The sequence below is a fragment of the Microcaecilia unicolor genome, chromosome 8 (assembly GCF_901765095.1).
Source record: "Microcaecilia unicolor chromosome 8, aMicUni1.1, whole genome shotgun sequence".
NCBI lineage: Eukaryota > Metazoa > Chordata > Amphibia > Gymnophiona > Siphonopidae > Microcaecilia > Microcaecilia unicolor.
The window spans coordinates 182960458-182973984 of NC_044038.1; the positions used below are offsets into that span (position 1 = coordinate 182960458).

The 13527-nt window shown below is 42.4% G+C and overlaps 1 protein-coding gene across 6 annotated transcripts in view; it reads left to right on the forward strand.

Moving 5' to 3' along the window:
- Nucleotides 1-13527, forward strand: part of LOC115475336 (glycine-rich cell wall structural protein 1-like) — a 33800-nt gene that overhangs the window by 10028 nt on the left and 10245 nt on the right. For 5 of the 6 annotated variants that reach the window (XM_030210963.1, XM_030210964.1, XM_030210966.1 and 2 more), the window contains exons 5-8: nucleotides 936-989; nucleotides 1517-1561; nucleotides 4107-4199; nucleotides 7505-7570. In XM_030210963.1, coding sequence (XP_030066823.1) covers nucleotides 936-989; nucleotides 1517-1561; nucleotides 4107-4199; nucleotides 7505-7570 — 258 coding nt within the window. The remainder of the gene's footprint in view (nucleotides 1-935; nucleotides 990-1516; nucleotides 1562-4106; nucleotides 4200-7504; nucleotides 7571-13527) is intronic. The other variant, XM_030210965.1, reaches the window with a different exon arrangement.

Consider the following 13527-nt stretch of genomic DNA (forward strand, 5'->3'; position numbering starts at 1 on the left):
GCTAAGGATTTATGGTTCATGGTGACATCCATGATGCAGTTACTGTCTCAGTTTTGACAGGACCATGCAATGTACATGTCTCTGTGTGATTTTACTTTTGAAGTTCCACTCAGAGACACCGCCAGTATTTTCAGTAACTTAACTGTCATCTGAAAGTGCTTTGAGAATGGTTGTCCTGCTTTTCTTGTTCAAAAAGCAGAAGTGCGAGTGTTTAAAATAATAAACCGAGATTGCTGTGAATATGTCAGTTGCATGCTACAAATTCCATCAGAATATCAGTAGTGTACATTGCCAGGGCTGTCTTTCAACAGGTATGAAAGGTATAACTGCGTTAAACCCTCTACTGGAGGGGCCCAAATAGTTTTCTCACACAGGCTGAAAAATGGCCTTGTAGTCAACTGCAGTAGGAAGGGAACAGGGCCCCCACCTCTTTCTGGCTTATGCCAGCTCACTCCCAAAATTGGGACCCTAATGTTAGAAGAGGTCAGGTGTGGCAGGTTGCCAGTGAGTGCTGAGCCCAAGAAAATCCATAAATCCATTACTGTGTGTCACCCCGCAATCCAGTGTAGAGGTATCCCAGTCTGTCACATTCAAGGAACAGTGTCAGGGCCTTTCCAAGACATGATGCCATGCAGCATTGAAAACCTCTGGTAGTATCTGGAAAAGCACCGATACTAATATAAAATCTTTTTGCCACTTTCAATAATACTCTTCAGTGAACTGAACACTAAATTGAAGAAGCAAATCAGCTTTTGCACTGGTGCAAATCTAGAGTAAAATGTTGGCCTGTCTCTAGGATTTGCAGAACAAACTGTCACCAGATGCCACTTAGCAGTGAGCAGAGAGTCAGCAGAATGCCATTGAGTTGATTTGATTTGATTTATTAAGATTTAATTAATCACCTTTCCTTACATAGATGTTTCTTTCCCTTTCAGAAAGAGGTGGTCAAAATTATTGGAGGTTCACCGACTAGCTTTATGGATAGCCTGGTACAAACTACTGTTTATGTCTGACTGTCAAACTGCACCTTTTCCTAATTGATTCATGTCACCAAACCATGTTCCTCTATACTCACTACAGCCCTCCCCTCCCTGAGTTTTCCTAGATGGTGGGTGATGTATGGCAGGCAATAGCCAAATGGGACAATGTCCACCTCTGTGGTATTGAGAGAGGGCAGATGATTGGTATATTTCACCTGAGATTGTTACAATGAGATAACAATGCAGTAAACAACAATAAGACATTTCCTAGTTTATACTGTGATAATTACATAGGACTTCAGAACCCAAAATGCTCTGGCATTGGGTGTTAGTGTAATTAAACAGATCGTGCATGAAGAACCTTCTCAACAGTGAAACATTTCAGAGCTATGGGAAGAGAGAGCAATGTTTTATTTGAGGCACCAATAGATCACCTTGCATGACACATCCCCAAATACAACCAGCAATGCATGACAGGACATCATGTAATATGTCTTTTCCTCCCTACACTCACTGTCTTCTGCTATTATTTATAGAATCTCTCCAATTCAGAACGTAAGAATTTACAGCTCATGTGGGAGGTAAGAATACTATAATTGACTATTGGGCTCATTTTCAAAAGAGAAAAATTCCAAAAAGTGACATAAGTCTGCATTTGGACGTTTATCTTACAAAAACATCAAAATCAGTATTTTCAAAACCTCTTTTTAGATGATTTTAAGCCATAATGGAACAAATAAAAAAAACATCCAGGACTAAAACTTAGATGTTTTGAGCTAAACCTGTTTTTATTATGAATAAGGCACAAAAAGGTGCCCCAGATGACCACTTGAGGGAATCAGGAGTGACCTCCCCTTAGTACCCCAGTGGTCACTAACCCCCTCCCACCCCCAAAAATTGTGATTAAGAACATTACTTTCCAGCCTCTATGCCAGCCTCAGATGTCATACTCAGGTCCATTATAGCAGCATGCAGGTCCCTGGAATAATCCAGTGGTGGGTGCAGTGCACTTCAGACAGGTGGACCCAGGCCCATAACTCCCCCTACCTGTTACACTTGTGGCAAAAACTGAGCCCTACAAAACACACCAGAAACCCACTGTACCCACATATAGGTGCCCTCTTCACCTGTAAGGGCTATGATAGTGGTGTACAGTTGGAGGAAGTGGGTTTGGGGTGGGTTTTGGGGGGCTCAGCACACAAGGTAAGGGAGCAATGGTCAGATGTGTACCTGGGAGCAGTTTATGAAGTCCACTGCAGTGCCCCCTAGGGTGCCCTATTGCCATCCTGGGATGTCAGGGGGCCCAGTCTACTAAAAATACTGGCTCCTCCTATATCCCAATGGCTGGATTTTGGACGTTTTGCACTTGGACTTTTTTTTCTAAAATGGCCCCCAAAGAACTCCATCCCAATCACAAAACGTCCAAAAAACAAAACGTCCATAGTATTTTCGAAAACAAAAGATAGACATTTTTCTTTTTCGAAAATGAGCTTCTCTCCTGTTCAGAATTTGGATGTTTTGTGTAAAACGTCCAAATTTAGATTTAGACGTTCTATCAAAAATGCCCCTCTATGTATGGCCACTAAGGAACTGGGAAGTTTGCATACAATAAACTGAGGCCTCCTAACCAAGCAGTGAGCTACGAATGAAGGACTATCTCCTGTAAAGTTGAACTACCCTTAAGCTTATTGAAATGGGACCTTGCAGATATAAGCATAGCGAGAAAAATGTGAAAGCTTTGGCCACTGTCACAGGGATTATCCCTTACTAGGACCATATCAAGCTTTTGAAAGTGTCAGAATGTAAACTGCAATCATGTGTTCCTGTGGGAGAGCCTGCTTCTCAGGCCACTGCACTAACCATTAGGCTATTCCTCCACTCCAACGGATGGTAATATATCATAATAGCTAACAGAAGAGGTGTGCATTTTCCACATAGCTAATGTATTATAGGTGCTTCATGTTGTTTACTGAAGATGTGTAGTATTTTGGGGAAGGTCTGTTTCTGCATGGTTTTATGGCAAACTCCTCTGTTTCTATGGTTAGCACCTTTTTGGCCATTCATTTTATAGCACCAAATTTTCCTCTCATTATCAAACCCCTTCCCATGTTCCAGTAACTTTATCTTCCTTCACCAGAGTCCCCTCTAAGATTATTTGTTCACTGTCACTTTTGTGCTGAAAAGCTGCCTTTAAATAAATAAAAGAAAAGAAATAACAAACTGTCAGAGACAGGATGCTGAGTGTATGGACTGTAGGTCTGAGTTAGCCTGGCAGTTCATATATGTAACAAAACGCCTAGCCACCCACCTGGGGTTACCCCGTGACCACTTAGAGGGTCTTTTCCCAGAACAGCTCAGGCCAACTTGCACCTGCTGCTTGTGCTCTACACTAGCACCCTCCTCCCACTGACTGGGCCACAATCGCCTCTGGGTGAGTCTCCCACTCTCTGTGATTTCTAGGTTAATGAGGCCACACTCCCAGTGGCCCCACAGTTCCCAGAAAGCACTCACAGACCCAATACACAAACCACCAGGATTCTTCATCAGTCCAGACAGGCAGAGTCAACAAATCAAACACGTTTATTGTCACACAAACAATGAACAAAAAAAAAAAATACAATAACAGGTAACTGAAATATTGATTAATTATAACACTAACTAAACATTTGGTTACTTCCTAAAAAGTACCTGGAGAGATCAGGACAAATATAGCTGTTAACCAGTTATCAAATATAACTGTTTTTTTATAGGGTTTCAGCAAAGAGCTCTCGCTCTCTCTCTCTCTCTCTATTCTCCTGGGTTGAAACTGAAACAGCAGCCAGCAACTGCTGGGTAATTTCAAAATCCAGGCCAATCAGTTCCCAGTCAACAAGTTTTAAAAGTATACTGCTCACAGTACTGTAGATTCACTTCTTCACTCTGAAAATTAAAGAGGGCATTCACTTTTCTATAACAACTTTAACATAAAACATGCATCACCTGCTGGCCAAACTAGAGAAATGCACTTCATGGTTTAATAAAGGTATTTTTACAGGTTTAAAAACACACTGTTCTGTCACAATATATATATATTTTTTGTTTCTTCTTTGTGGTCTTTGCAGAAGGACGCTATATTTTCTCTTTCAGGCTAAAGATGATGCACAATTTAGCCATGTGGTTTCGCAATTGAATCTCAAGGACCTGGCTGGAAGCCTCATGCAAGGATTTGAAAGTGTGCTGGTAAAGAAAGTCCCTTGTTACAATTATGGTTTTGATATATCTATTATAAGAATCAAAAACACGTCAGCCTAATCTCTTTCTATACTGCCTCCCTTTGTACTTCTGAACTCTAGCGAACACCAGCTTTCAAGATATAATTTTCTGACATTTACAACAATGGTCTGTCTGACTGATCATCAAAGATTACTGAAAAGTCCAGTTCACTCATATACAAATTTCCAATCAGATGTGTGCTTGTCGGTAAAATAGATTACCATTATATTGATGAAATTTCCAAATTTAAAAGAAAAGAGACTCAAAAGAAAATCAATGTGCAATAACCTAAAGTCCTTTTCAAATTCTGGTGGGAAAATCATTCTGTAGTGGGGCACACCTCTTTCTGGACTCTCCTGGGCCACATGCTCAAAGACTGGTCCTTCTTCTTCTCCTTTTCTCTACAGTTCCTGGGCTGGGTATCTCAGACTGATTCTGTCTCGGAAGAAATACTCATGAAATACAGTCCTCAAGCATTGGTTTAAACAGCTGTGCCTATGCCGTGACATTCTCCCAATAGATCCCAGAGATTTATATACAAAAGTAGATATCATTGAGGAAAGACAACAGGGAAAACTAGTTCACATCCAAAATATCACATTTCTGTGTGCTTAGGATGTTACTCCTGAGAGGCACTGCCTCAGGTCCTAGGGTACAGTGGACCACAAAATACCAACAGGCACCCTCAAAATACCATCTTCTATCTCAATGCACTTTTAGGTTGGAAACAGTAACATAACATCTTCATTTGTACAGTATGAGTGAAATTGAAAAAAAAAAGCAAGCAGAAATTGGTTTTATGCAGGGAATGTAAATGTATTCATTATAGCAATAGAGTGTAACCAAATCAGGAGGCAAGGACTGGCGTTTTCTGAGCGCCCTGCATATATCACACTAATTTTAGATATTGAGACAGCCATTACACAAATGAGTGGCTGAATGAACAGTTTTCTGTAGTTTGGAAAACCAAGTATGAGATCAAGTTTTCCAAGCTTATTAACTATGAACTTAAAAAAAGTTTAATTAAATTGTAGCTTTGCAAATGATGGCAGAAGAAACCCAAACTGTCCCTTCAGGTCTGCCTTGGGGTAGATGAGCACATACATTTCCATTTTCAACTAATACCAGCTCCTCTTGCCCCATGTCTTTTTCCTGAGCTCTCAACCTTTTCCCAACATTATCCTGCTCACCTGTTCCAAGTGTACCTAGCCTTTGCCATTTCCATTGGTGAGCCATTGCAGTTGGGCAGACTAGATGGACCATACAGGTCTTTATCTGTCGTCATTTGCTATGTTACTATATGTTCCTCTCCAGTGCTCCTGGAAAGGGAAAAGGAAATGGGGTAGGAGTTGATATATAATATGTAAAGCAGTTTATATATTATATACTTGTATTTATTTTGTACCTGGTGCAATGGAAGGTTAAGTGATTTGCCCAGAGTCACAATTTGCTGCTGGAGCTCAGTTCAATTAATGGCATCATAAGGAAACATTATTGGGTAAAAATGAGATCCGATCAGACTCCTGCTAGTTCTGCCAACTTAGTGGTTTATTCCAAATGCGCTTTTCCATCTTCTCTTCCTATAGAAAAGGTGTTATGGAATAAAACCCTTCAAGCGAACCACTGGCTAGAGACCTTGTGTCTTGTTGCCCTTTCCAGCTGCACCTGAAGGGTGGAAAGTCTATGCAAGGCTGGAACAGAAGAGATGGAAAAAGGAGAAGACACCTTTATAACAGGGTTTATCTGAGTCAGTTCTCAGCCTGCATCCTCAGATGTAATGCAGAGGCCTATAATGCACTAATTATATTTTCCCTCTGGACTATGTTTACTCTAATCACAAAAGTGAGATCAGATTGTAATGCAACTGGTAGCTGCTGGGGGTGTTCTAACCTTACCCCTAGTTACAAGCATTCTTATTTATTCATTTGGATTGAGGTCACACTAGCTATTTATACTAGGTATACTAGCTATTTCCCTGTCCACAGAGGGCTTACAGTCTATTTGGACAAGAGGCAATGGAGGGTTTAGTGACTTGCCCAAGATCACAAGAAGCAGCAATAGGATTTGAACTGGGTTTCCCTGGGTGTCAGCCTTTGCTCTGACCGTTAAGCTACTCCTGCATTCTTAAATGTAGGGTTGGGCAAATCAAGCAGTGAACCATGCTCACTGTAGATGTATCACTCTCTATAGGTGAACAGGCTCTGTCCCTTAACCACATGGGCTCTTCAGATAGGTACAGTTCTCCTAGTGGTCACCCCAATCTCACTCAAACCCAAACCCTGGACATGAGCTCAATGCAAAGAATGAAACAGTTATCCCTGGAATGCCCATTTTATTCATCTCAGACTTAGGGATGTCTTCGATAAATTCAAACCCTATAGAAGCCACAGTAAGCAGATCATTTTATAAAGCTGCTTTTTTTCCATGTATAAAAACATTTTGCACAGAAAAGGCCTTTTATTGAGGGCAGATGTAAAATGTGCACTGAATGATTAGCAGGCATAGGCATTCCCAGGAGCAGAGGTGGAACTGCAGTGATGTGTGCACGAAATATGCAGGTACAGGTGTAGAATGCAAGAACTAAGTTCCATCATAATTTGAGCAGGTGGGCATTTGCAGACCACTTGGGCTGGTTTGGATGACCTACTGTATAATGGACATAGGCAGCTATGTTGCTTCTGTAAAATAGGTTCCTTTTGGGCTTTTCACCTAAGAATCCTCTTCTATAATAACCTCCCGCACATCCATGCAGGTACCAGCACAACAGTATGGTAATAGTGTAGATGACAGCAGATAAAGACCTGCATGGTCCATCCAGTCTGTCCAACAAGATAGCAACACATAAGTCTCTTCAACATCATGAAAACGGTAACAGAATTCAAAAATGTGTGGGATAAACATAAAGGAATCCTGTTTGGAAGGAATGGATCCTCAGAAGCTTAGCAGAGATTGGGTGGTAGCACCAGTGGTTGGGAGGCAGGGCTAGTGCTGGGCAGACTTCTACAGTCTGTGCCCTGAAAATGACAGATATAAATCAAGGTCAGATATACATATAAAGTAGCACATATGAGTTTATCTTCTTGGGCAGACTGAATGGACAATACAGGTCTTTCTCTGCCATCATCTACTATGTTATTTTGAGTACAAGTGACCAATCAGAACATAGCCACAGCCTGCTCAACCTCATAGATCAGTTCAGTGCTGTTCCAAATGATATGTTAATGATATCACAGAACATCTGCCTCATTCTGCTTCTCTCTCACTCTTCCTAGGTTGACATTTTTGAATATAGTGGCCTTGACTTCACAGCCTCTCTTGGAATAATAGGTGACATGATGGTAAATACATCTTTTAAAATAGTATTCAATCATGTGGGATGTTTTGTACTGTGTAATTTCAATCGTTTCCATTTTTTCTTCCCAAACCTTCACTATGTCTCTGTTGGTCACATTCAAGGCCTTGGCTTGCAGCGTTGCCTCTCTTTGGGGTCCTTTTACTAAGCTGTGGTAAGCAGTAGCGCATGCTTACCACAGATTCAAAAAGCACAACTGCAGGATGCGTTCAGGCATCCTGCAATAGTTATGGAACTGGCACATGCTTCCCACACACTAAAAAATAGATTTTACTTTAAGAGTAGGGCATTCCCTATGCTAATCAGCTAGTGCATGGCATTGGCATGTGCTGACCAATTAGAGAAATTAGTGCATGGCCATTAATGGAAAAAAAGAAATTGCAGCCACGCTAAAAGTGGCTTCAGCACGTGGGAAAGCCACGGGCTATAAATAGTGCAGGGCCACTTTTTAGCACAGCTTAGTAAAATGGTTCCTTTTATGCCAGTGATACTGAGATGGTCTCCCTTCCACACCTTCTCCAGAAGCCAGGCCTAGTGGCAGAGGCAGATGCAGATGCAGATAGGCTCATGGTAGAGCTGTGCATGGATGTCTGAGCACGTGGCTTCTACCGCAAACGTAATACTGTAACTTGCAGAAAGCTAACAGCACATACATTTTCTGTGTGGAAAGCTTGTGTCCAATGGAGGCAGAGTTTGCTGGACACATACACACAAAGGTTTCATGGCAACTGCAACTTTTGTAGAGATGAACTATAATATAACTTAGGGTACAAGTCTCTACTGCAAGGATAACTTCTTAGTATAAACCAAAGAGACAAGTCATGTAAGCCCACTACACAAAAATAGATTTATTTTTGGAGGAAAAAGCCTCAAGAAGCACTTTTTCTGCTATGTAGGCAGAGAAAGGGCTAGGACTGCTTCATCACTGGCATAAAACCTCCTGGTATCAAAACAATTGTCTTTTAGTAATAATGATGATGAACAACAGAATCGGAAACTTAAACCTCATACCCCATGCTAAATCATTCAGTACATTTTCATGGAGGTACTTATCTTAAGTCTGGGGTCTTTATTGATGTTCATTTAAGAGAAGTCAGACCGTGGTTAACGGTGGCCTCCGTTTATGCCACTACTGCATCAGAACCACTGGTCGATTTTCTGCCAAAAACCAGTCATGGTCAGAAAACAATAATACTTAAAAGACAGCTTACTGAGTAAGATGCTTACAGTCCATTCAGTGCATCGACGGATCACGAAAGACGGAAGCAAAATCAAACATGGTGGGTCTTAAGATGTTTGATTTTGCTTCCGTCTTTCGTGATCCGTCGATGCACTGAATGGACTGTAAGCATCTTACTCAGTAAGCTGTCTTTTAAGTATTATTGTTTTCTGACCATGACTGGTTTTTGGCAGAAAATCAACCAGTGGTTCTGATGCAGTAGTGGCGTAAATGGAGGCCACCGTTATCCACGGTCTGACTTATCTTAGATGAACATCAATAAAGACCCCAGACTTAAGATAAGTACTTCCGTGAAAATGTACTGAATGATTTAGCACGGGGTATGAGGTTTAAGTTCCCGATTCTGTTGTTCATCATCATTATTACTAAAAGACAATTGTTTTGATACCAGGAGGTTTTATGCCAGTGATGAAGCAGTCCTAGCCCTTTCTCTGCCTACATAGCGGAAAAGGAACTGCAACTTTTGTGCATAAGTTCAAACAAAAATTTAAAGTGAGAGCAGACATCTGTTCTATGTACTGTTATTTGAATTTTTTTTATTGGTGTAAATATCTGTTGCCTATGTTTGACTTATTTTTGCCATGCACTGCCTTAGGTGACTTTCTTCAAAAAGGCGGTAAATTAATCCTAATAAACAAACACACATCAGTGCCTGATCTCCGGCACCTTAAATATGAGCCCCACAAAAATGCTTACATATTAAATTTTTGCGAGGCTCATATTGAGGCGGAGAACAGGCGCTGATGTCTGCTTTCACTTTTGGTTTTGTTCGGACATGCGCACATGTCTGTTACCTCTTTCGTCTTCCTTTCAGACTTGAAGGGGCTTCCTACTAGGTGCAAAGCAAGTCAAAGCCAGCAGTTAAATCTCAAAAACGAGTTTGAAATCCTCTCTGCATATCCATGTACACAGCCCCAGACCTGGTGAAAAAAATCTCACAAAAACCCCTTGTACCTCTCTGCAATGACCTTAATTAGCCTTCATTTGAACACAATATACAACCATGTATTCCGTGTGCATTAACACCTGTGCTCGATTCTTCTCTGCATTGCTCAGCACATACAACCCGCAGTAATCATAGGGCTAGGCCCAGGCCCATGGTACATAAGAACATAAGAATAATACTGGGTCAGACCAATGGTCCATCCAGTCCAGTATCCTATTTTCCAAACAGTGGCCAAGCCAGGTCACAAGTACCTGGCAGAAACCCAAATTGTGGCAACATTGCATGTACAACTCCAATAGTAAGATTCTAGAATCCTAAAGAGTAACAAGATTCTGTGCAGAATCTCAAAGAGTAGCAACATTCCATGTAGAAGCCCAAAGAATAGCAAGATTCTGGAATCCTAAAGAGTAACAAGATTCTCTGCAGAATCTCAAAGAGTAGCAACATTCCATACTGAATCCCATAGAACATAAGAACATAAACATAAGACTATCCATACTGGGTCAGACCAATGGTCCATGTAGCCCAGGATCCTCATTCTAACAGTGGCCAATCCAGGTCACAAGTACCTGGCAGAAACCCAAGTAGTAGCTTTATGCATTGGCCTCTAAGTGAGATTAAATTAGTTACTCTTTCACAAGGCAGAATTCACTGGAAATCTTCCTATATGGGTTTTATCTTCCTCTTTTCACTTTCCAGTGGCAAAGGGTAGCAGATACTTTTCTGCCCCAGAGAGAAAAGTGTAGTTCCCTTAAGAGCAAAACCCAAATGCTCTTATGTTATCTAAAGAAATACAGGAGACACAGGAGCTAGATATCAGCTTCTCCACAGACACATGCAAATGCGTGACTAGAAGTGTCACCTACTGTAATTAATTATATTATCAGGCTTATTTTGGAAAGAGAAGGGCGCCCGTCTTTCGACACAAAGCGGGAGATGGACTTCCTTCTCCCAGGGTTGCCCAAATCGGTATAATCGAAAGCCGATTTTGGGCGTCCCCAACTGCTTTCTGTCACGGGGACGGCCAAAGTTCCCGGGAGCGTGTCAGAAGCATAGCAAAGGTGGAACTGGGGCATGCTTAACACATGGGCGTCCTTGGCTGATAATGGAAAAAAGAAGGGCATCCCTGATGAGCACTTGGCCGACTTTACTTGGTCCATTTTTTCTTGTGACCAAGCCTCAAAAAGGTGCCCGAACTGACCAGATGACCACCGGAGGGAATCGGGGATGACCTCCCCTTACTCCTACTACTAATACTACTATTACTACTTAGCATTTCTATAGCGCTACAAGGCGTACGCAGCGCTGCACAAACATAGAAGAAAGACAGTCCCTGCTCAAAGAGATTACAATCTAATAGACAAAAAATAAATAAAGTAAGCAAATCAAATCAATTAATGTGAACGGGAAGGAAGAGAGGAGGGTAGGTGGAGGCGAGTGGTTACAAGTGGTTACTAGTCAAAAGCAATGTTAAAGAGGTGGGCTTTCAGTCTAGATTTAAAGGGCTTCACTCCCCCAGTGGTCACTAACCCCCTCCCACCCTAAAAAAAAAAAAAAGCTTTTAAAAATATTTTTTTGCCAGCTTCTATGCCAGGCTCAAATGTCATACTCAGCTCCCTGACAACAGTATGCAGGTCCCTGGAGCAGTTTTAGTGGCTGCAATGCACTTCAAGCAGGCAGACCCAGGCCCATCCCCCCCCCCCCACCTGTTATACTTGTGGTGGTAAATGTTGAGCCCTCCAAAACCCACCAGAATCCCACTGTACCCACATCTAGGTGCCCCCCTTCACCCCTTAGGTCTATGGTAGTGGTGTACAGTCGTGGGGAGTGGGTTTTGGGGGGAGGCTTAGCACCCAAGGTATGGGAGCTATGCACCTAGGAGCAATTTCTGAAGTCCACTGCTCTGCCCCCTAGGGTGCCCGGTTGGTGTCCTGGCATGTCAGGGGGACCAGTGCTGGCTCCTACCACGACCAAAGGGCTTGCATTTGGTCGTTTCTGAGATGGGCATCCTCGGTTTCCATTATCACCGAAAACCGGGGTCAACCATCTCTAAGGACGACAATCTCTAAGGTCGACCTAAATGTCAAGATTTGGGTGTCCCCGACCGTATTATCGAAACGAAAGATGGACACCCATCTTGTTTCGATAATACGGGTTTCTTCGCCGTGACGTCCTGCGAGGACGTCCTCAGGAAAACTTGGGTGCCCCGTTCAATTATGCCCCTCCACATCTTTCATTTAATTGTCTTCATCTACAGCTGATCACCCATGGTATTTCCTGTCCTTACATAAAATATAATATATCTTTCTAGTATCACTTTTCCTAACTAGTCACATTAAGATAGAAAGTGCTGATCCACTTCATCCAGTCACGCCAGGTCTCGTGGATCTTGTGAGAGGTTCACAAGTTTTCTGCTCACCCCTCTGCCTCTCTGATGTGAGACTGGTTAATTATCCGCTGCCTCACCCAGAACATTTTACCGGGTCAGATGTAAGCAGCAGATACAGTGCAAATTCTTGCTCTTCTCTCAACTCACTCTTCTGGGCAGCTTTCTCCACCTGCTCCTTCAGTTTACAAAAGAAGCAGTTGTGCTTCAGGGGGAGCTGGAGCACCACAGAAATGGTGAAAAAAGTGACTTATAGCTTTGCATTCTCAATAGTGACTGCATAGGGAGAGGATCTGGCACTGCCATGGGGCAGAGCGTGTCTGTTCCCTACCGCTATGTTTCCACTTCTGACTATGGAGGTGAGGGAGGAATTTAAGAAAAATGGGTTGCCCAGAAGAGAAAAAAAATCGGGGGGGGGGGGGGGGGGGGGGGTGACAGGCAGAGGGAAGAAATGGAAGCCTCCTAATGGAGAAAGAAAGGACTGGAAGGGAGAGGAACAGGGAAAACTAAAGAGCAAAGAGGGGGAGCTATGAAAGAAGAGAAGAGAGGATGTATAATGAGAGAAAGGGAGGAAAGGGGAGATGAGAGACTAGAAAAATGAAGTGTATGGAGACACAGAACAGAGAGAAAGGAGTAGAGAAATAGATAAACAACAGGACGATAACAACAAAATCATAACAAATGAAACAAAGGCAGAAAGCATATCAATTTTAAAATCATGGATTAAATAACTTTGTTGTAGAGTTTGGTGAAGTATATTTTAAGAGCCTGTTTGAAAGCTTCTCAGTTTTGCTGTTTATTTTGCACAGAGGAGCGATTGTAAATGGTAATAACATTTGCCTCTTCCCACCGTCTCTCTGTAACGTAGACCTGTCCCAGTGGTTTCCAGAATTAACCAGGACAACCCATCCAGCATCACACAACCCTGAGCGGATCGTCTTCTCTCACCCTCAGCTCTTGCATGTGGCAGCCCGTCTTGGGACCAATGTGAAAATCTTCACTATGGCTCACACCTCACATGCTCCATCACTCTGCTCACTGTTACTTTCACTGCTCCTCTATGATAGTGAACATGCTTCCTGTGCTTTGCCCTTCACACTGTGCCTTTCATTACATTCTGCTCTTATATTCCATCAATACATTCTAGGCAGAATACAGCATTACCTAAGAACAGCCATATTGGGAGAGACCAGTGGTCCATCTAGCCCAGTATCCTGCTTCCAACAGTGGCCAATTCAGGTCTCAAGTACCTGACAGAATCCCCAATAGTAGCAAAATTCATGCTACTGACCCCAGGAACAAGCAGTGGCTTTAGCCATGTCTATCTCAATAGCAGACTATGGATTTTTCCTCCAGGAACTTGTCCAACAT